The 24,192-nt window shown below is 43.3% G+C and overlaps 1 protein-coding gene across 2 annotated transcripts in view; it reads left to right on the top strand.

The window, feature by feature from the left end:
- TUT7 (terminal uridylyl transferase 7) overlaps window positions 1-23,917 on the top strand; it is a 96,578-nt gene extending 72,661 nt beyond the window's left edge. For both annotated transcript variants that reach the window (XM_075211072.1, XM_075211073.1), the window contains exons 22-29: window positions 6,326-6,503; window positions 6,887-6,934; window positions 7,030-7,121; window positions 17,808-17,923; window positions 18,695-19,017; window positions 19,260-19,336; window positions 21,631-21,688; window positions 21,920-23,917. In XM_075211072.1, the coding sequence (XP_075067173.1) occupies window positions 6,326-6,503; window positions 6,887-6,934; window positions 7,030-7,121; window positions 17,808-17,923; window positions 18,695-19,017; window positions 19,260-19,336; window positions 21,631-21,688; window positions 21,920-21,987 (960 nt within the window). In that variant the 3' untranslated portion in view covers window positions 21,988-23,917. The remainder of the gene's footprint in view (window positions 1-6,325; window positions 6,504-6,886; window positions 6,935-7,029; window positions 7,122-17,807; window positions 17,924-18,694; window positions 19,018-19,259; window positions 19,337-21,630; window positions 21,689-21,919) is intronic.
- The last annotated feature ends 275 nt before the right edge of the window (window positions 23,918-24,192 follow it).

The following is a 24,192-nucleotide window of genomic DNA, read 5'->3' as shown; positions in this document are numbered from 1 at the left end:
ATCCATATCTGAGACCCCACCACCCCAAAGCAACTCCTCAATGCTGGTACCAGAATTACTGTCCTGCAGTGTAGCATTTTGCAGGAATGTAATTACCAGCGGAGTGTTTTGATCATGCTGCTTGGACAGCTGTTGCAAAACTAAGGTTGCTGTCTAATAAGAATTATGAAAACACTTCACAAAGCTAACTTAAAGTTCTACAAGGTGAAATCTGAGGAAAGCACAGTCACCACTGCTATCAGGAGTAAGTTACTAGGCGAACTGCAAGGATTCTGAATGGCAGACCCACCATGGTTCTTCTGCAGACGGGAAGTTCACCCCTAAAATAAGATTTATATACTCGCGTTAAATCCGTTTCTCTGATTCCGTCTGGGGGACACTGCTTACCATGGGGTTGTGGAGGGGAGCTCGGGGAGTTGGCACCTAGCTAGTTAACTTTAGCACTGCTGACAGATCCCTCCCCTCTACAATCCCCCCGCCTCTTCCTCCTTGGTTGTTTAAAAAGCTCCAAGGAGATAGGTCAATCAACCAAGAGCATACAGAGGAAAGGCAGAAGGGAGGGATCGCAGTGTCCCCCAGAGGGAATCAGAGAAACGGATTTAACGCGAGTATATAAATCCTCTTTTCTCTTTCATCCAGTCTGGGGGACACTGCTTATCATGGGGACGTTCTAAAGCAGCCCCCTAAGGGTGGGACTGCTCCAAAAGCCCCGCTCGTAGAGCACTACGAGCAAAATTTGCATCCGCGGATGCGAATATATTAAACTGATAGAATTCGGTAAATGTATGGACAGAAGACCAGGTTGCTGCCCTGCAAAGCTGGTCAGCAGAAGCCCCATTTCTTACTGCCCATGACGCCCCTACCGATCTGGTGGAATGGCCCGTAAGTCTCTCTGGCACAGGACGGTTAGCCTTTATGTAGGCTTGCCTAATGGTTGCCGTAATCCACCTCGCAATGGACTGTTTTGAGGCTGGCCAGCCTCTTTTGTTAGAATCATAAAGAACAAACAGAGAGTCTGTTCGTCCAATCTGCGAAGTTCTTTTTAACATAAATGCGGAGAGCCCTAACCACATCTAACTTTTCCATAGACTGTAGATCAGCCTGAGAAGTAGATGAAAAAACAGGAACTACAATTTCCTGGTTTAAATGGAAGGATGACACCACCTTTGGAACAAAGGAGGGAATCGTTCTCAAAACCGCTCTGTCCTCGTGAAAAACCAGATATGGTTTCCGACACCCTGCGTGCCGATGCAATCGCCAAAAGAAAAACAACCTTCCAGGTCAAACACCTAAAATCTGCCTCCAGTAAAGGCTCAAAAGGAGGCCTTTTAAGCATATCCAGTACCAGGTTAAGATCCCACGGTGCTGTAGGTGGAACATAAGGAGGCTGAATATGTAAGACCCCCTGAAGAAAAGTCTTGATATCTGGCAAATCAGCTAATTTCAGGTGAAAAAAGACTGAAAGTGCCAATACCTGAACTTTTAGGGAACCTAAATGAAGCCCTGCTTCCAGACCATCCTGAAGAAAAACCAAAAAGCGAGGGAGACGAAAGGATGATGTGTGACATGTCCTACTTTCACACCATCTGATATAAGCTTTCCAGATTCAGTGATAGATGCGAGCCGAAACTGGCTTTCGAGCTCTCATCATAGTGTTTACTACACTGGATGAAAAACCCCCTAGCCCTCCAGAGGCTGGCTTCAACAGCCATGCCGTTAAACTGAGCTTAGGTAAATTCTGGTGACAAAAAGGACCTTGTAGAAGATCATCGTCTTGTGTCGGGCCAAGGATATCATCTTCCACCGCCATGGATATTATGTCTGCGTACCACACTCGACGCGGCCACGAGGGAGCTATTAGAATCACCGGCCGGCCGCCTAGCCTCACTCTTCTGAGTACTCTGGGAAGCATGGGAATCGGGGGAAATAGATAACCACGTCCACCGCTATTGCTAAAGGATCTCTTGCCCTTGCGCAAAACCTGGGAACTTTCCTGTTGTGTCTGGAGGCCATGAGATCTACATCCGGAAGACCCCACCTCTGAACTAGAGACTGAAATACTTCCTGGTGGAGGGACCACTCCCCTGGCATCATCGCATTGCGACTGAGGTAATCTGCCTCCCAATTTCTTATTCCTGGAATAAACACTGCTGATATTGCTGGAACGTACTGTTCTGCCCAAAGGAATATCTGAACTGCAACCTGCATTGCGGCTGCACTCCTGGTTCCTCGTCTGTTGACATATGCCACGGCCGTGGCATTGTCGGATTGAACTCTGACTGGGTGGCCCTGAAGGAGTCTGGGCCCCCCGAAGAGCTAAAAGAATTGCCTTCAACTCCAACATGTTGATTGATAGGGATAATTCCTGTAGTGACCAGAGCCCTTGGAGCCTGAGGTGCAGGACTACCGCCCCCCAACCTATCGGGCTGGCATCTGTTGTGGCTATGATCCATGACCATGGAGCAAAGGATCTGCCCACCGCCAAGTGTTCTTGAATCGGCCACCACTGGAGCGATTCTCTCGCACTTGGAGACAGAGAGATCCTCTGGAGATCCAAGTGTAGGTTGGATCCTAATCATTTCGTCAGCAGATCCCACTGAAAACATCGAGAATGAGCTCGACCGAAGGGGATGGTCTCGAAGGAGGCCTCCATCTTTCCCAGCAGCCGCATGCACAAGTGTATTGAGGGGCTGGGAGAAGACAAGACCTGAGTTGTAATCTGTATTGAACCGATCTTCTCGGCAGGCAGGAACACCTTCTGCTGGCTGGTGTCCATGATGAGCCCTAGGAAAACGATGCGTTGACACGGAACCATATGGGATTTCTTTAAGTTTATCAGCCATCCATGGCCCTCGAGAACCGCCAGGGTGAGGGATAAGTGATGACGTAAGCCATTCTCTGAGGAAGATTTAATGAGCAGATCGTCCAAATAAGGCGCGACCTCAACTCCTTGTAGGTGAAGACACGCTGCCATCACTGACATGATCTTCGTGAAAACCCTCGGCGCTGTGGAGAGGCCGAAGGGGAGAGCCCGAAACTGATAGTGGGAGGACCCCACTGTGAATCTTAGGAGAGACTGATGGTCGCTCAAAATGGGAACGTGGAGGTATGCGTCTTTTATGTCTATGGACGCCATAAACTGATCCTTCTCTAAACCGTTTATCACTGACCTCAGGGATTCCATCCGAAATTTGTCCACCCGTAAGTGCACATTGAGGTTCTTTAGGTTTAGGATGGGTCGAAAGGAGCCGTCCGGCTTCTTGACCAGAAACAGATTTGAATAAAACCCTTGTCCCTTCTGGTCGTCTGGGACCCTGCAGATGACTCTTTGCAAGAGAAGAGAGGCGACACAATCCTGTATCGCCTGTCTTCTTGATGGATCTCGGGGTAGTGGGGTTATGAAGAAACGATGTGGTGCTGGGCCCAGCAGGTCTATCATGTACCCTTTTGATATAATGCCCCAAATCCACGGATCTTGAGGACGCTGCCCACTGTTCCTGAAACAAAGACAGACGTCCCCCCACTGGCGCCCCCTCCTGCAGAATAGAGTGGTCGTCAAGACGCAGGCTTCTCCTGGGTCTTGGAAACCTGGCGCCTAGCTGCAAACGAGGATCTTCCCCTGCAGAGGAGCCTCGAGCATTCGGTTGTCTACCCCTAAAGGATTGTCCTCTAGGCAAGGAGGCCCCCTGAAAGGGTTGACGAAAGGAGCTGACACGAGGGTTCCGGCCCCTATTAGAAAATACCGGCAAGGAAGTGCTTTTGCCACCTGTTGCCTGTGAGATCATAGTATCCAATTCCGGGCCGAACAAACCTGCTGCTGAAAAGGGAATGGTCTCAACGGACTTTTTTTGATTCCGCATCTCCTTCCCAGGATTTCAGCCATAACGTCCTTCTTGCTGAAATAGATGCAGCTTGAATAGAGGAGGATACAGACGCTATGTTCTGGGCCGCCTCATAAAGGTATTCCGATGCCTCTTTCAAATGCAAAGCCAGTGGAAGTTACTCAGTCCTGTAAGGCCTCTGCTAGTTGGTCTGCCCATGCTTTCATGGCTCTAGCAACCCAAGCTGAAGCAAATGTGGGTCTAAATGAAGAACCCGCAGCCGCAAATATAGATTTCAGCTGGGATTCCACTCTGCAATCATTGGGATCCTGCAGAGTTGCTGAACCTGGGGCTGGTAATAAAGTATGTTTTGCCAAACGGGCTATTGGAATATCCACTTTTGGAATACTGTCCCAGCGAGCCACATCTTCCTCCTGCAATGGATACATGGAAGAGAACCTTCTGGGAACAGAGAACCTTCTATCAGGCTGTTTCCAGGCTCCCTCTGCAATATCTTTAAGTTCTACAGAAGGTGGAAAACGGATAGTCTTCCTTTTGGCCTTCTTAAAGAGACTTCTGTCTCTAGGAGTAGGATCCTCCGGTTCTGGGAGGTCCAATGCCTCTCTTGCCGCTAAAACCAAATCCTCAATAAATTGGCTTTTAGTGTTTTCTTCCTGTTCCAAAGGTTGAACCTGGTCAGGGTCAGAATTTATTTCCCCCTCTTCTGAAAACCCCTCAGAGTCTGAAAAGACCATAAGGGTATTGGAGGATCTAGGCCACTTCCTTTTAGCAGGCCGGATGTTTGGGATTCAAGTAACTGGTTTAGTTTATCCAAACCCTTAATAAATGCCGCGGACCATGCTGGTTCTGTGGTAACAGGCCTGGTCCGTAATCCCTGAGGAAGGTCCTGGAATAGACGTTCCCATAGAACCTGAGGTAGCCGGGAGGCCCACAGTAGAATTAGCATTATTAACCACGGAGGCTGCCACACTAGATGGCAACTGATTTGATTGTAAAACCGTCTGTGCTAAGGAGGAAACCGACTGTCAGGGAGGCCACCCAGGCCGGTTCCGCCGTCAGTGGGGCTGTAATATGCTGGGTTTGCGCAGAGGGGACCCCTGCTTCGCAAACAGAGCAGATGGCCAACGGGTCTTTCTGCCCACAAGGTAGTTTAACATTACATTATGAGCATGTGAAATATTTTGCTATAGGGCCCTTTCCTTTGTCATTTTATAAAGGAAGGCACACCAAACACAGACTTAAATTGAAAATTTAGCTGTTATAGAGGAGGAGAGAGACACTGTAGAGAGAAGAGTGAGAAACAAGTAATCAACTAATCTTGTATAAAAGTTGTACTTGTACTACATTAAAACACAATGTAATATCCTGGCAGGTAGAAGAACTACAATATAACCTCTACTAGCCCACTCTGTATTCAGCAAAAATCAATAAAATTGTGTATATAAAAGAGTCAGATACTTAGCCCAAAGGCCAAACAGGGGAGAAGTTCATCAGCAGTGTTCTGGTGCCTGCTCCGTCTGGTCTGTGTCCTTTTCCCGGGCTTCTGCTTGGCGCCAGACCGGGCTAGTCCACTTCTCTCAGGAGAGCGAGGGAGCTCTATATGTTTTAGCTCCCCCCTCTTTAATATGCCGTCTCTTTTCCTCATGATAGGTAAAAAATAAAAATAGATATGTGACAGAGTAGTTGAGACCTCGAGAGTGGAGGTCTCTGCAGCGGTTTGTACCCGATGCCCCCTCCTATGTATGAGGGGGGATCTTGATATGGCCGCCTTCATTGTTTCTCCTCTGTCCTCCGTGGATCCAAAATGGCCGCCGGCATCTGTAATCTCCGATAACCGGCGCTCTATGCCTGCAGTGGCAGCGCCGGTTATCGGGGAGGCTCCATGAGTGACAGCGATCCGGAGACCGCTTGTCACTCACAATCCAGGCACCCTATTCTTCTCTCCCTGTCAGTGAGAGCCGCTGGCTCTCATTTGACAGGGTAGTGCCTGCGCTGCTGTGCTGTGAGTGTGTTCTTTATAATAGAACACACTCCAGCTCTGCCACCTGTAAAAGTAAGAAATAAATAAAATAAAGTAAAATTTTAAAAAACAAATATGCAGTAAGCTAAAACACTGCCCAACTCCATGGGCACCTAAAAAAAACTGAGGAGGAAGAGGCGGGGGGATTGTAGAGGGGAGGGTTCTGTCAGCAGTGCTAAAGTTAACTAGCTAGGTGCCAACTTCCCGAGCTCCTCTCCACAACCCCATGGTAAGCAATGTCCCCCAGACTATATGAAAAAGAGAGTGGGTTTATTCAGGGGTGGGTTTTTTTCTCTTTAAATCTAAAAAAGCAAAATAGATTGCTTTTATATTAGTCTTGTGAGTAACTTTTAATACAAACACTGTAATAGACAAGAATATTGCATTTTTTTTAATGTAAATTAACATCAAATTAAATTGGACCTCTTTTAATACGTTTTTGTATTTTTATTTTTTTTTTAAGGAAAAGTATTGGCCAGATTATGGCAAAAACAAGGAATCTGTTGGTGAACTATGGCTGGGCCTTCTTCGTTTTTATACAGAAGATTTTGATTTTAAAGAACATGTCATCTCTATCAGAAGGAAAAGCTTGCTGACCACTTTTAAAAAACAATGGACATCAAAGTATATTGTTATCGAAGGTACATGCAGTCTCAGTAGATACAATAGCCGGCCAACATTTGTTTCATGTGGCTTAGAATTATGCACGTTACACAACTTTATTTTATTTCAATTTGCATGTCCAATGATTTCAGAACTCTAGTAAATTATACACCTTTTTTGGCTCCTTTTTTAAAAAGAAAAATGCGAAGATGTTTCCTAAAGCGTCAGCATTGATCCCTAAATATATCCCCTAATGTCGTCCTTTAGATCAATAATCCTGATACCTTTTTAATACTAATAACTTGAAATACAATCATGTTTAATATTAAATGTCATAAATGCCAATGTTTAAAAATAAGGTGTTCTAGAGCCTTACTAATTTATACTTTCTTGGTTTTATCTATTCTCTTCCTAAATTTAGATCCTTTTGACTTGAACCACAACCTTGGAGCTGGGTTATCTAGGAAGAGTAAGTTTTCAAAATGTTTGCGTAATGTACTACAAATGTGTTGTAAAAAAATATATATTTTTATATATATATTTTATATTTTTCCCTCTTCATAGTGACAAATTTTATAATGAAAGCTTTTATTAATGGAAGACGTGTGTTTGGTAACCCAGTAAAAGGAATCCCTAAAGAATATCCATCTAAAATGGTAATTAAACTTGAGTTTAAGGCATCTTTTATACTTTGTATATACTGTGTATGTATGTGTGAATATATTTATGGTGGGGGGGTTGGATTATTTTGTTTTTACTATTGCAATTGTGGCTTTGGGGTTGTCTTGGTCTTTGTGTTGTGTTTTTTTTGTTTGATCTCCAATTTAATATTTTCCTCTTTAATCCTCCATGAGAACCTACACTTTGTAATGGCTTCCTTTTGGGTAGACAGTTTAAAAAAACGCCTCCCGGGTTAGATATGAGGCAGCTAATCCTTTCTTCCCTATGTATTTTCCTGTTTTTATTAATAGGGCAGATAGTGTTTTCATTATTTTCTGTATTTGGTTGAAGCTTCTCTCCAATTATGTAAGCTGAAGACTGGTATTCGTTGGGTAACAACCGAATCTGCTACTTCCTGGAGCAGATCTTTTGTATGGATCTTTGATTTGGCACAGTTTTTAGGATGTCTATTAACACATGAACATCTCATCATGGGTCATCTAGATAGAGCCCAGAACAGTAAGGGACACCTCTGCTTAGAGCAGTTCAGAGCCCAAGTTCAGTCCCCAAGGGCTACCAACAGGTCATGTTTTCAGGATTTCTGTCTGTGTAGAAACAGGTGGGATAATTACTGGCCCAACTTACCTGTGCATGATTAAAGAAATCCTGAAAACATGAACTGTTAATCCTTGAGGACTGAACTTGAACAACCTCTGCTCTAAAGCTTTCCCTGCCTTGTGTAAAACAACCTGAGCTGGCAGTGTAATGTAGAAGAGTTGGACCCCAAACAGCCAAACATGGAGAGCTGTTTTAAGCAGCTTCAGATTTAATCTAGAAACAGTTTGAAATCTGGCGTTATGGCCTCGGGGCCTTAGATTTTGGAGCAAGATTTTTTTGTTTTTTAATTCAGGTGTGTTTAGTAGACAATACATGTTGAAAAGCATTAAGAGTATGCACAGAGTCCGGGTCTGTGTGAAGAATGTTTGTCCTTGCTGAAAAAGCAATGATGTCCAATGACCTCGGCAGTGTGGCCCAGAGAACTCTTCAGTTGCGCCCTTAGAGAGCAGATGCCCAGTCAAATAGGCCACTGTCAGACAGCAGCTTTGTGGCAAGTGGTTAAACTTGCTTCTCTGAAGTGAAGACAAGCCAGAGGAAGTGTAATATTGGGGGTAAAAAGGTATGAGGCAGGGAAACAATATGGCAAGCAAAATATGCCTACTACTTCCAGATGGTCCGTTTAGGCCCAAAGAAGGGATTTCAAATAAGAAGACGTCACCATTACTGATTCTAGGATCAGTCCCCATTAACATCACTTAGGGGCGGCATAGCAGGGTATGCAGAAAAATTGAACTCGATCCATCACAGATCAGTGGTTGCTGGACTTTGTAAGAAATGGGCACAATACAACTTTGCATTGGTATCCTAGAGGAGACTTCTTTGTCTGGTTTAAGGCTCCGTCTACTAGAGCAGAATTGGTAGCCTTGCAAAACAGTCTGCAATCTTTAAGAGACTACTGCAAATTATTTTGTACTTGCAGGTCATGAAGGCACAGGCTTCTATTCCAGACACTTAATTTGTCAAAGTCAACCGGAGCTTTTCACTTGGTCCTTGATTTGAAGAGGCTCCACAAGTTTGTCCATACCAGACCTTTTCGCATGGAGTCTGTGAATTCTATCCTTTACCATCCTGCCTCTTGTGCATACGGAAGGGTCTTATTTTCTTTGTATAGATTGAAGCAGGTTCTTATTTTCTTTGGCCCATTTCATCTATTTGCCTTTGCTTGATTTTTTTGTACAGGTTAAATCTGTTCTATCTACAGAGTGTAATAGCTATTTTATATAGGGCCTGTTATCATTATTGGTCTGCAAGAAGACTCTGAATCCACCAAAAAATTACTTGTGAACTAGGTAAGGTAAGGGAGAGACTGCTTCTCTCCAGGAAGGTATAGTTTGGTTCTTACTAGGATCCCTGTGTACTTGAACTTTAAATGCTAGTAATACCTGCTTACTCTTAGAATCCTTCCCCTTTCTTTGTGATCCATCTGTTCTTCTTTTGGGATGAAGGGGGGTTGGTTTTGTTTTTCAAGTCCCCAAGTTTCAAGCTCTCCTGGGCCAAATTTTGTTCCACTGCATTGGCTTCTTGTTTGTGTGGGTCTTGGTTTTTTGTTTTTAAACTAACTTGGATTTTCCCCAGCTCATCAAGGACATTAAGGACCTTAATGTCTTCTTGAAGACAGGGCACTTCAAGATGGAATCTGTGGTCCATCATCGAAGCCATAGCCCCTGAGGACTATTTGGCCTTGATAGACCTCTTAAACATGTCTTTATATCGTTTCCACAGCGCTTTACAGTGAATATTTTTTTCATTCACATTAATTCCTGCCCCTTTGAAGCTTTAATTTAGATTCTCTCACTCTCTTAAGTTTGTCAGAAGTCAGTTAACCTAACAATTTTTTTTGTTTTGTCTCTGGGTTTTTTTGTGTGGGACGAAACCAAAGAAAATATTTAACATCAGCATTGGGCTACACAAGTACTGTGGAAATATTACATAGAGAGAACTTTTTCATTTGCTCTCTCTGAATGCTCATTATTACCATAAGTGTAAGTAAACTTCAGAATGGATAGTTATACAAGGGGAAATCAAACAATGTTGATCTGTTGGAAAGACTTGATATTAAAAATATATATATCAATATCAATGTGGGTGCGCCTATCTATTCGATTTTTTTATTTTTTTTATTTTTTCTGTCCATATTTATATATGCTAGTTGTGTTTTTAGATGCAGCGTGTGTGGAATAAGGGCTGCAAACATAGGAGAACTACAATCTGCAAAAAGCTTTGATTAACACTGTGATGGTAGCTCCTATTTATTGACAGGGGATCCCAATCTTCTGCTTTCTTGACTTCTCAATGACCTGTTGCTACCTCCAGGGGGAGCAAGCAGTCTTTCTGCTCAAGTTTAAATGAACTTGAGTAATGGTTTGATCGATCTTCCTGAGTGCTACCTGACACTGTACCAGTGTGATCTATCTCAGCTTTTTCTGTAACTCGAAATTTTGTTACTCTCCTATCCTCTAACCAGCTCCTGGAAAGATCTGGATCATGTCAAATGTCTCCTGCTATGACCTTCCATTATTGGCTCGCATTTGCATGACTGATCAGAACCCTTCGTGGAAGTAGTCATATTCATTCAGTTCCATCTTTGAGCCTCAGAAGATTCCCTTTAAAGCAAGTAAGCAATGTCTTTCACACTCTTTGGGAGACACTGCTCACCTGTCACACCAGGACCCAGCCACTTCCAGGGAGGCGATGCGGTCCGCCCTGGGAGCCGCGGCAGCATGATCCAGTCGCCTGTGACTGCTGTGGAGACGGAACTGCCTGCGGTCCAGCTGCCCAGCCTGTCAGCCGGCATTTGGTGAAGTTGCGGCGTAAACAGTGAGTCATGTTATGCTGGTGGGGAGCTGTCGCTGGAGCGCAGTCCTCACCAGGGTCTATTGTGTGTAGTTTGTTTGCTGACCTACACAAAATTAGCAACACACACATTTGCAGAAAACAAAGCGTTCAGTGGGCGTGGTTATGTAATAAACTCGCCTGTATTTTTTTTCTAGGGCTCTGGCAAGCTTATATGCCATTTCCCTCCCTGCCTGCAGGAAACTCAGATGCAGACGCATCCCTGGGGATTGAGAATCAGTATATATAGAATGGCTTTGCTGTTTCTTATATCTTTTTCAGTGTTTTGTGTGTTTTCTATCTGCTCTACATTCTGTGGGGGTACATTACAGAACACTTCTGGTTCTAGTCTTAGCAGAAACACTGTATTGTGTATTTCTATAGTGTTAGTTTGCCATGTATTGTACTGTTTGTTATTAGATAGTTCTACAGTGTCTCATTTACCTTTTTGTTTTGCAATATGTCAGAAAGAGGGACTGGGGCCAAATGAAAGGCTGTCTCTGTAGTGTACTACACCTGTACTAGGTGTTAGTCCAGATTGCCTGGTCGACGGGCAGACCAGGGAGGGCCTGTGCACAGTATGCAAGGCAGAGGACCTGGGTGGGCGCTTGTCTGCGGGTGCCGCGGAAATCGTGGAACCAGCCTGGGCTAAGGAGCTGACACGTCTATTGCCGAATTAAGGAGAGACATCCCACACCTGGGGACAGTAGGTGCCGATACCTTTTTCTCTTTTCCGAGTACGCAGTCAGACACCATTCCTTCGGAACAGGTGTCTCAGTTGCTTCCAGGTGGTCCAGGGGTCTCCCAGGAGCCTGTTTGGATGAGTGGAACAGTCTGTGCAGGGGTTGACCAAACTAGAGTGTCTAATTCCCTTGAAAAATTGTTCCATTCGAGTATGGCAGGTGGATGGCATAACGCTAACGCTTGGATCTGCCTTTTTGCCCAGAAGTTAGTAGATTCGGACACGGATCCAATCGAATTGGGAGATGGTGATGTTCTAGATGATTTGTACTCAGGTGAGGAGGATATGTCCAATAGACAGGGCATTGAGGACCTTATCCCGGCAGTGCTACAGGTTCTTAACATATCGGATGGGGAGCAATCTGTATCACAGACCTCCATATTTAAAAGGGCAAAGAAAAGAACGGTTTTCTTCCCTCCTTCTGCACAGCTGTTGAAAATTTTGGACGAGGCCAGACTTGAGCCTGATTTTAATAAATTTCAGATTCCCAGATTATACAAACTTTTCTACACCTTTTCAGATTTGGAGGCAAGATCACAGGAGACTCATCCCAGTATCGATGTTCCTATTGCACACTTTGAAGTCTACTGTTTTTCCATTGCCGAGTGCAGCGTTGCTTAAAGACAGACTTCAAATCGCTTCACACTTTATTGGTACTATTTAGTGTCTGGGGTGATCCTGCGCCCGGTGATGGCAGCAGCTCGGGTCGTTAAAGCTATTGAAAAATGGGCCACTACCCTTCATGATGGAATTTAGTCTGGCGTGACTAGAACTTAGTTGGCTCCTCTGGCAGAGCATATTAAAGATGCTGCTTAGTTTTTAGGGGATGCAGGTCAGGGGTTGTCAAAAAATATCTTCCTTAGCAGTGGCAGCTAGTTCTTGGGAGGTGGATGCTGATTCCAAGAGAGCTTTGGAATCTGTCCCATATGACGGAGCGGCTTTGTTTGGTTCTCCTTTGGACAAATTCATCACTCGGACCACAGGGGGAAAGAGTGCTCTTCCAGTAACTGACAAAACAAAACTTTGCCCTGCCCCTAAGATAGCAGACAAACAAGCAGCATGACTTCCTGCATCCTCCACCAGGGGCTCCGGTGGTGGGAGCCCGCCTACTGCTCTTTCAGGAGCGGTGGTTCAGGTCCACTATAGACGCCTGGGTGAAAGGTAGAGTGTCCAGGGGATACATCTTGGACCTAGTGGGGGCACCTCCACGGTGTTTCATGACTACACCTTTTGTCAGCAAAAAATACAAGCTTTGCAGGGGGCAGTACAGTCACTTCAGGATTTCGGGGTGATTGTTCCAGTTCTGTTGGGGCGGAGAGGTCAAGGATTTTATGCTCTCCTTTTTCTGGTGCAAAAACCGGATCAGTACTTCAGACCAATTTTAAACCTGAAGGACCTCAACACCTGCTTACAGGTACCCAACTTTCGAATGGAGTCCATCAGATCTGTGATAAATTCCATGAATGGTGAGTACTTGGCATCCTTGGATATCTAGGATGCTTACCTACACATTCCGATATGGACAGGTCATCAAGTCTCTTGCGGTGGGTCTGGAGCATTTTCAGTTCAGGGCTCTCCCATTTGGTTTGGACTCCGCGTGTTCACAAAGGTGATGGCTATAATGGCAGCTCAGCTGCATTTACAGGGTGACTATTTTACCTTACCTAGACAACCTGCTGATCAAGGCCAGAGTCTGTACCTCAGCTTCAGTCACATCTGCAGCTGAACAGGGACATTCTGCAGGAACATGAATGGATGATCAACTACAAAAAATCCAGTTGGATACCAATCCAACATATGGTGTTTACTGGATTGTTCGTCACAAATTGTCAGAGGGTTTTTCTCAATTGAAAGTGCGGAAGATCTGGCGTCACGTGAAAGATCTTTTATCTCTAAATAGCGTCTCAGTACTTCAGTGTATGAAGCTACTGGGTCGCATGGCTTCCTCGTTCGAGGCTCTGCAGTTTGCCAGAATCTCCTGCTAGAACTTGCACGAATGGAAACGAGCAAAGTGGTCAAGGTCGAATCCCTGCTTAAAAGGGGCAGGTCTTTCGGTTGTCACGGAAAACACGTCTTTCTCTTTTGTTGTGGCTGAGGCGGGACATTCTAACACAGGGGCATCCTTTCTCAGTGTGGGACTGGACCGAGGTAACTACAGATGCCAGCCAGATTGCACGGGACTTAGACACCGGAGGAAGCATGCTTGCCCATAAATGTTCTGGAACTACGGACAGTATTCAATGCTCTAGTTCAGGCACAGTCCTTCCTGGCACGTTGGCTTATCCAAATACAGTCGGACAATGCTACGGCGATAGCTTGCATAATTCATTAAGGCGGAAAAAGGAGTTCTCTTGCCGCGATGGCAGTATCAAAGATCATGAAATGGGCAGAACAGAAGTTCTTGCAATTCCAACAGTGTTCATTTCAGGGGTGGGCAACTGGTAGGCCGACTAAAGTCTGCATGCCCTTCACCCAGGAGAATGGTCGCTCCATCCGGAGGTGTTTTCTCAAATAGTCCTCCAGTGGGGTTGGGCAGAAATGGACATGATGGCCTCGCGGCACAACTGCAAGGTTGAAAGGTTTTGTGCCAGGTCAAGAGACCCTCTGGCGTTCTTAGTAGACGCTATGACTGTACACTTGAACTTGAAGTTGGTGTACCTTTTACCCTCCATTTCCGATGCTGCAGAAAGTGAGAGGCGAAAGGGTTCCAGTGATTTTACTGGCACCAGATTGGCCGAGAAGTGCGTGGTACTCAATCTTCTAGACATGACAGTGGATCGTCCTTGGCGTCTGCCTCTCAGGATGGATCTTCTCAGTCAAGGTCCATTCTTTCGTCAGGACCTAGGTCGATCGGCTCTGACTGCTTGGAGGTTGAATCCTTCGAAATCCTTTCTGAGAACAGAGTCGGTGATTAAACATGATCGAGGCGAGAAAACAGTTGTCATCCACCATTTATCACCGCATTTGGAAAGCATATATATGTTGGTGTGAGAAGATCAAAGTGCCTACTAATTCTTTTTTTCGTTTAGCCAGGGTGTTGACTTTTCTGCAAGATGGTCTGATCAAAGGATTGAGGTCGTCGTCCCTTAAGGTCCAGGTAGTGGCGGCATTGGTGTTTTCAGAAACTGAGGTGCAGACATTTCTACAGGGTGTACTTCATGTACAATCGCCTTTTGTTCCACCAGTGGCTTCGTGGAACCTAAACTTGGTCCTTTCGGCACTTCAAAAGTCGCCCTTTTGGAGTCTGTTTCTTTAAAATGTCTCTCGTGGAAAGTGACGATTTATTTGCCATTGCTTCCACCAGACTGTTTTCGGAGTTGGTCTGACATGACAGGGCTACTCTTCTGATTTTCCATGACGATCCTGCAGTGCTTGGAATTAAGCCTTCGTTTCAACCAAAGGTGGTCTCAAGGTTTCACATAAATCAGGATATTGTTCTTTCTCAGGATTTGCTGGCGCCTGGTTAGGTCTCGGTCTCTTTTAGATGTGGTCAGAGCTTTGAGGATTTATGTGCACCGTACAGCTTAGGTTCAGAAGACTGATAGCCTTCTAGTCCTGTATGACGATCGCAAGCGTTGCTGGCCGGCCTCAAAGCAGACGGTGGCTAGATGGATCACCGCTACTATCCGGCAGGCGTACATTTCGGAGGGCTCCCCAGTTCCTGAAGGTTTGACGGCTCATTGCACGAGGTCGGTTAGTGCCTCTTGGGTGGCACTGCATGGGCTTCGGCTGAGCGGTTGTGTAGGGCAACTATTTGGTCTTCTGTTCATACATTCACCGGGATTTATCATTTTGACGTCTTTGCTTCAAAAGACGCAAATTTTGGCTGTAAAGTTTTGCGTGCCGCTCGTTCTGAGCATTCCCATCCATATGGGCAGTTTTGGAACATCCCCAAGGTGAGCAGTATCCCCCAACTTGTGTTCAGAGAGACTTAACAGTAATTTTTCTGCAGGAAAAGCTGATGATCACACTATTTAAAGTAGTAATCATGAATTCTAGCCTTAAGTATTTTAGGGATGAGGGAATTAAGGGTTCAACAGTTCCTTTAACCTGAGATTTTAAGAGGTTTGCTTGCCCTTCAGTATTCTGGAATTGGGGTAGTCCTTCTGGCTCTTGACACAATGTAGAAAATTCAGTCCATTTATATTACTATACTAGATAAATCATCAGCAGCAATCAGAAGCACAGTTGACTTGGTACAAATATAGTGCGTTGGGCAGAAGGGAACAACTCAGCCCTATCTGCCATTTACAATCCTAGTAAGGACAATTTGGATTTCCTTTGATAGATCCTGATGGTGGAACTATTTTGTTGGATTCGAACTGCCTAGCCAACTTTTGACTTGCTGGGGTCTTCGATCTGATGGCTGCCCTGTTGCAGTACACCCAGTCAGTTTTTGTCTTTCGAAGATATCCTTTTCTGAAGCCAGTGGACATTTTTAATGTTTGATGTTGTTGATTTAATTACATGAGGCAAATTTTCAGGTAATTCCTATTGAGATTTCATTCTGCTGTTAGCGTTTGTTTTAAATTTTATAGTTGCTGTGTGTGAATTGTGGCTTCCCTGTTTTGGGTGACATGGAGGGATGAGGCCTGCTACATAAATAAGCGAGAGAAGACACTGACCCAATCGGTTATGGACCTTGCCACTAAGATGAACATGTAAAATGTTTTCTTCTTATGCCATACACTTTATCTGTTCCTGCAGCAGCATTGCTCCTCCTCCCTCTGAATTCAGTCTGAATTTTAGCTGTTCTTCTGTTTACTGTTTGGATGAAGAGGTCTACCATCCCTTTCACTATCTGTCCCAGAAATAATCTGATTTGCTTTACCCTGTCACGTGTTTGTATATATTTTTGTTTCATGTTGTGTCTTGGTTCTCTGTTTTCTGTATATGTAATGTACGGCGTTGCAGACCCTTTGTGGTGCCTTATAAGTCAAATAATATTTTACAGGTGTTGTCCAAGGCCACTCCATTATAGTATCTTTGTTTTAGGGAAGTAGCTAGCAGGGAAGAAACTCTCTCCTGCTCTCTTTGAAGGAAGTTAGCCCACTGATTTCAGCTCAAAGGACAGCACTTGTCCGCATATATAGAGTATAGAAAACACTACAGGACTTAAAGGCACCTCTGTATATTCATGGTCACAGAAGGAAGTTCTAATCCTCGCTTCACATCAGATGCAAATCTTAATGTCCTGATCTTCCCACCACCACGTGTTTCATTCAGTTTGTCAACCTCATAGGCCATATTCACTTGTGGCTCTTCCCTTTTAGCACTTTCCCTTGACTGTGGCCTTCAAATGTCTGCTTAGTTCTTATGGAGGTCACCCATGTAGGAAATATGTCTTCTCTTTTATATGGATGACTCATGGAATCAAGGTTAATGCCTACGTATTGCTAAGGACGCTAAGATAAATTGTGTTTGGATCCTCAGACAACACAGTCACATTCCCACAGCAGTAGATTTTGCTGTGACTGGTGTTTGAAACTACTTGGAGTGTGTCAAAGCTCTAGCAGTATTGCACTTTTTTAACTTGGGCATGGTCGAAGATCTTGACTACCCTAGTGTTTGAAATACCTTGTACAAAGCTAGACAAATGTCCTTTCTTCATCAGTAGATACTATTCACTGCTATTTTATCCCATCTTGCAACCTATGAGAGTCCCTAGACTTGTGGTTGTCCTCTCATTAGTCTGGTGAGTTCTGAAATATTTGGTCTAGGGTCATTGACATTGATGCCAGAACATATCGCCCTTCCCAGTTACGATGCAGAAAGTTATGTCTTCAAATGCATCACTTGTGGGACCAGGTCTCTTTGTGGTCTCCTTGTCTGCGCATGACCTAATATTGCTAGGATGTGAGCTGCTACAGCAATTTCCATTCTTCTTGGTTCCTCCTGGTACAGAGGTGCTCTGCCAGGCAGAAGCCCCAGTCACTGATTTCTGATGAACCTGGGCAAATGGTCTATGGGGTTTTGAAGTCTGATAGAGTCCAAATCTGTAAGTCAGATATTTGCCAACAACCTTGTTGGTGCTGTGAGGCAAAGTACCCAGTAATATCAGCTGCTTCAGATCTGCCCCTCTCCCATTTGGAATGTTACAATGTCATATGCATCATTCCCCTTGATTGGTCATTGAGATTCTTGTTTTTCTTTCCAATTTGTCTTGTACCCATATAAGCTTTACATATATGCATGGGTTATGAAAAAACATAAGCAAGCCATGTTCTGCTCCCACATTTTACTGCATTTATCACTTAAATTGAATAGCCAGATTCCGTCATATCATTTGAAAAAAATGGTGTGCAGTAACATACAAAGTCATAGCACTGCTCTGCTTTTTATTTAGGTAAATACAAGCATGTCACAAAAACTAGAAACAAAACATTTGTGGGATGACTAACAATAGTTAGACCAGCAACAATGAAACAAAGTAATGTACTTGACCACCATGAATAAACGGTTACTGAACTTTTCCTCCCATGTTTTCTAGGAATATTTTTTTGACCCAGATGTTTTGACTGAAGGTGAAGTTGCTCCAAATGACAGATGCTGTCGAATTTGTGGCAAAATTGGACACTTTATGAAAGACTGTCCTATGAGGAGAAAGTAAGCCATGGTTTGCTGTAGTATGCCAAGCATCAACTATGGAGTTTGTTTTAATATTGCTTACATAATTATTACTCAGTGCTACACTGTAGGAAAAATGCATAGTTGAAATATTGCTGGGGAGATGAATTTAAAAACTGGTGAACAGAGTTGTTAGAAATTATAGTATAGAAATACTCTCTTTTTTTTTTGGAGTGGGTTTGTTTATGGTTTTTTTTAGATTGTATAATTTAAGGAGTAACGGAACATTGCCTAATGTGTAAGTTTCTGGCTAAACTGCTTATTGAATATGGTGTACAGTTATCGGTCCATCAAAGATAATCGTTCTTGTAGTCCCAGCAGGCAACTTTAAATTAATATGTACAAATCTATTAATAAACATTCCATTCCCGTTTTTATGTCTAATGTAAATACTACTTTCTGTGTGATTGGAAGAAAGATAAGCCATTATAGCTTTGGAATTGCCTGCCAAGGGTGTGGTGAAGACTCATTATAAAAGTTGATTTAAAAAGTGGTTTGGATGCCTTTTCTAGTGCTATTTGTTGCTATAACTCATATACAGATCAGATCCTCTCTTAAACTGTTAAATTGACAGCTGCCTTGCTACGGATTTTGCTTTTGACTTTCTCTTGATCTGTACTGCTAGGATTTGCATTAAACTTAGTCACTATCCAACCTCTCACCTTCTATACGTTCCAGTACATTGCTAGCTACATCAGTATTGACATGATTCTAACGTTGTTTTTTATTTATATATTTATTTATTTTAAGAGTCAGAAGGCGAAACCATGAACATGCTGTAAACCAAAGATATCCAGAAAAACGACAACCAAGAAAAACTGAGGATAGGGAAGTAAATAGGAGCACTGAGGGAGATGGCTCTGGTATAGAGAGAAAACATATGTACACCACTCCGAAAAAGCCCCGTCAGGGAGCCAGAGGCCCTCATGATGCCTGCAGAGAGAGGACACCCAGACTTTCCGCTGAAAGGTGGAAGAGACAAGATGATCGCGAGCTGAGGGAGAAGCGCTGTTTTATTTGTGGCAGAGAAGGTCACATCAAGAAAGAGTGTCCTCAGTACAAAGGGGCAACAGGTGTGTCAAATTGCTGTTTGGGGCAGTGGTTTATTATAGAAAATGGTGCCTCTGAAAACTAAATCTATGTTTAACTCTTTAAGGAAAAAAGGCACCCTTCTCAGTATACCTGCTCTGAAGACTACATCATAGATTACTGACAGTATAAAAAGCCTAAAAACAAGAGCACACATAAGTAATTAGCCAAATTAGAAGTGTATAGAAATAGAGGTACTGAAATCTGACATGTCTATTTTTAATAGGTAGTCCCAAATCTGATGTATTGTCTGGATCTCCATCTGCATGCAGTCCTCAGAAACAGCATGCAAGATTTATCCAGGTAAATTATTAAACGGATCATAACATCTTCCCACTTTCGTAGTTCAAACATTTTTAAGACGTTGATTGATCTGTGCTAAACCGTTAACAGAGAACACTCAAAATGGCATGTAATCTGTGTGTATGTAAATAAATATATATTTTACTCAAGGACCTCTGCTGTTCATTGTAACATTGGATGTTCCTCAACTTGCAATCCTTCCCTCACACTCCTTTTACAGAATGCTTACTCTTCCTGTCCCTACTCCAATTTTTTTTCAGCAATTACTTGTCTCCCTGAGCTCCTTCAATTTGTTACAGAGGAGCCAGTGGGAAGTATGGAAGGAACTGCTATGGGATGCTGCTATTTAATGTATTCTACCCTTTCAGTCAGGGTCCCACAGGGCTCTGTTCTTGGACCCTTACTCTTCTCTCTATACACCTCTTCCCTGGGTGAACTCCTCAGCTCCTACGGCCTCAAGTACCACCTTTTATGCTGACGACACTCAACTATATCTCCTCCTGATCTCTCTCCCTCCCTCCTCTCTAGGGTGTCCGCCTGCCTCTCTGCCATCTCCTCTTGGATGTCCTCTCGATTCCTCAAACTCAACCTCGCCAAAACCGAACTCATTGTCTTTCCTCCCCTTCTGACCTCTCTATCACTGTCGACAACACCTCTATCTCCCCTGTCCCCCAACTTCGCTGCCTCTGTGTCATCCTCGACTCCTCTCTCTCCTTTGCCCCTCACATTCTCTCTCTCGCTAAATCCTGCTGCTTCCAGCTGCGTAACATCGCACGCATCCGGCCCTTACTCTTCCAAGATGCCACCAAATGTCTTATTCACTCTCTGATCATCTCCCGCTTGGACTACTGCAACCTTCTCCTCACTGGCCTCCCCCACTCTCATCTCGCTCCCCTTCGTTCTGTTCTAAACGCAGCCGCTAGGCTTATCTTCCTTTCTCGCCGCTCCACTTCTGTCTCCCCTCTCTACCAAGCCCTTCACTGGCTCCCCTTACCCTACAGAATCCTGTTCAAGCTCCTCTCACATACAAGGCCCTCGCCAACTCCACTGCTCCCTACATCTCCAACCTCATCTCTATTCACGCTCCATCCCCCCCTCTCTGATCTGCCAATGACCGCCGCCTCTCCTCCCCTCTGATTACCTCCTCCCACGCGCGAATCCAAGACTTCTCCCGCGCTGCCCCCCTCCACTGGAACAAGCTCCCTCCCTCCATCAGAACATCCCCCTACTCTGTCCAGGTTCAAACAGGCTCTAAAAACCCACCTTTCTCCAAGCCTTCCAGTCTCCCACTTAACTTCCTACCTTTTTCTGCCTCTCCCCTCCCCTGAATCTGCCTCCGTTCCCCCTTCTCTCCCTCTCGCCCCTGTGTCTGTCTGTCTACCCCGCCCCTTAGATTGTACGCTCCCTTGAGCAGGGCCTTCTCTCCTCCTGTTTCCTACACCTTTAACTCTGCTCTCCAGCTACCTTTCCCCACACCCCTCTGGGGGTCTCCCCGTCATCCGCGCCCTCCCTCTTGGGCTCCGGCGCCTGCTAGTCTTCCCTCCCCCCTCTCTCTAGCTGCGCTTTGAGCTTACTGAGTTACTGTGCTTATTGTTTACTGTACCGTGCTGTCCCACCTTGTATTGTACTTGTTTGTCCCTGTACGTCGCTACGGACACTGAGTGGCGCTTTATAAATAAAAATTAATAATAATAATAATATTCGTAACCTCGTATTCGTAAAAGTGGTCTTGATGGGCCTGTTTACACATGCTACTCATTCTTTAAAAGGTGTGCCTAGTTATGCTTGAGGTGGCAAAAGGCACTCATCTCACTTATGGCAGTTTAAAAAAATAATAATTTGCATGAGCGGTCTTAATGACAATTGCCTTCATTACAAAATTTAATGTATGTCTTTCATTTAGATTTGATGGTGTGCTTGAAACTTCCTTTATTTTGCTTCCTCTCCAAAACTTGTCTCACAATTCTAGTCTATTCTTGTAAAGTGGCTAAATCCCAAGTGTGTGCATCTAACAAAACACTTAGAATGAAATATACACTTATTTAAGTGAATTGTTACACCCATACAATCATGTGGAAATTTATATTCTCCAATTTCAATAATGTCATTACTTCAAATCGGAGTGTGGAAGCTTGGATGCAGACGAACTTGATGCAGGTGGTTGATAGGATTATAATCTCCAATCAACACTACCAACACTGTGCTCTCCGTTCAGTCAAATACTGAATAAAAATCCTGTTTTTAGGCCCTGGTTCTATGTAAAATGTGTTCACTTGTGTGCCAATGTATTTCAGGCGATACCATTACAAGATGAAAAAAAGAAACAGAAGATGTCTTTTAGTCCTCAGTCAGGTAAATTAGACACTGACAGACTGTCTGACAGAACAGCTTCCGCTAGATAAATTATTTATCTAACCCTATTCAGTGGAAGAATAATTTGTTCCTGCAGATTTTTACTCATTGTGAGGTACTGCTTTTCTCAGAACTTATTCTGAGAATGGTTTTTAGCCCACAGTTTAGTTCAGCGCTAACAACATAATTGCAGATAATAACAAACCATATTCTTTTTCTGTTATTCCTCAGGCAGCCTTTCCAGTAAATACATGTCTCAGGGAAAAGCCTCACAGAAGAAGGCACAGCAGGAATCTTAAGAGCGGAAGCACACTGCCAGAAAATGAGCCTTAGGCCGTCCATGTATATGCCTCTCTACTTTGTTTTCAAATGAAGTTTACGTTAAGCAAAATCTATGTTCACGGAAGAGCAGCAATGAAATGATATGGACATGATTAATATTTGGGAACTTTTTTTTTTTAAATTTCAATATGAAATGGCGATTTAAAATTTAGAAGCATTGTGTTTTAATGTACAACTCTTACCATGGGTACCTGTTCTTAATTTATTTTTATTTGGACATTTTAACTGACTGCCACAGAAACATGTATTTGTGTACAAGGAAAAAGTTGGACAGTTATTAAAAACAAGGTTTTGAATTTGATGCCCTGTACCAACTACACCATTTTAATTGCAGCAAAGCTTCAGCATTCTCTGATTTGTGCACCATGTAATGGCGATTCCTTGTTTTTCTTTTTACAGAAATGAAATATTTTTGAAAGGTAAATTATATTTATTGATTTGTCAGGAATCCTTGTGTAAAATTGTTTAAAGTTTAAGCAATTTGTGGACAGCTGCTGTATTTACAACATGATTTTATTAGCATTATCTGTGGATATCTCAATTGAGTACCTTTTTTATGTAAATATCTCATTGGATGTAATTTGTTGCTAATCCTCCCCCTCCTCTGTGATTATTTCTCATGTATGTATCATTTCTCTATAGTCTGCAAAACAGCTCTGGGTTTATGTGCATGAAGTGTGACTCTAAATGAGTTGTTCCTGAATTTTGCTGCTAAATGTTTATTTTTGGGGGAGGTCCATTTTTTTGGTCCATGACATGTGACAAAAGAAACCAGTGTGTAGCTTAGGGCAAAATAAAATGGAGAAAACCTTTTAAAGGGAAAAAAAAATCACAAAGGGTTTTTTTTTCTTTAATTCGGCAAACTTTCATGATTTATCTATGAACTGTTCTGTGCAAATATTCCATGCTGCAGTATTCCATACATTACATAGACAGGAAATTAAACATGGCTGCCTAGTAATCCTATAGCTGTGATGTATGGACATGTCTTAAATCAGGTGTCCAAACCCAGTTCTCAAGAGCTACCAACGGGTCATGGTTTCAGGATTTCTGTCTGTATAAAACAGGTGGGTACTAACCTAGCCAAATTAACTCCATGTTGTCAGTATTTATTTAATCATGCACAGGTCAGTTAATTTGGCTAGGTTAGTATCCACTTGCTTTATACAGACAAATCCTGAAAACATGAACTGTTGGTAGCTCTTGAGGACTTTGGGCACCTCTCTTAAAGTATTTGAGATGACAGATGCACCATGTTAACGCTAGCCTATTTTCAAATTTTGAGAATGATTACCCAAATCTTACTGGCAGTCTTTCACAAATGTCAGCTTGGTTTTTTCTTCTGTTTTAAACAGTCATCTCATTTGTTTCCAGCTTAAATTTGTAAGTAGAATCATAACTCAACTTGCCCTATGTTCTGTTTTTAGAAAAAAAGTTAAAATTTTTATAATGAGTTTCCCAAGAAAAATTGCTACTATTGTACAAAGATATGTATGTATACATTTATGCACACCTATACAACTGTTTCTTAGCAATAGGGCGTCAGAGTAGCTCTGCCAGATTAGTTCAAAATATTTAGAACCAGTCATCTCCTGCAGTGTCAGGAGATGCACATCTTTAGCTTATGGAGTGCACAATTTCATCTTACTGTGCAGCGAAGTTTGTTTTAAATGCAATCACCAGTGGCCTTAACAGTTGGTTACATTGTATCCCAAGTGTGTATTCGTATTGGAAACAAGTCACACACCCCCATCTGTTTTCTTTTAAGCATTGTAATTCCATCACTCTCTGATATTCTTGTGTTTTTATATCTATTCATTTGGCTGAAATACCATTTAAAACCTGTCTGGGAAATGATAAACTGATTAAATCTTTGTGCTTCCTTCATATATGTAATTTTGTATATTTATTTCAGAATCTACAATTACATATGGAATAGGGATAGTCATGTGAAACATCTATAGGGTAATTTTAAAGTACTGCATTTACCATGTGCAATGGCTTCATCCACATTTGTATAATCAGATTGATGGTATGTATATAAGTGTGTTTGGTAATGTCCGGTAAGTATCCTTGTTATCCATAGTCATCAACCCCCCTCCCCCCCCCCCCACCCCGTTTCTACTTAGAAGGAAATCTATTTGTGTTGCATGGGCTGCAGC

The sequence above is a fragment of the Mixophyes fleayi genome, chromosome 1 (genome assembly GCF_038048845.1).
Source record: "Mixophyes fleayi isolate aMixFle1 chromosome 1, aMixFle1.hap1, whole genome shotgun sequence".
Lineage (NCBI taxonomy): Eukaryota > Metazoa > Chordata > Amphibia > Anura > Limnodynastidae > Mixophyes > Mixophyes fleayi.
Note: the sequence above shows the minus strand (reverse complement) of the source record. Positions and strands in the feature narration are given on the sequence as shown.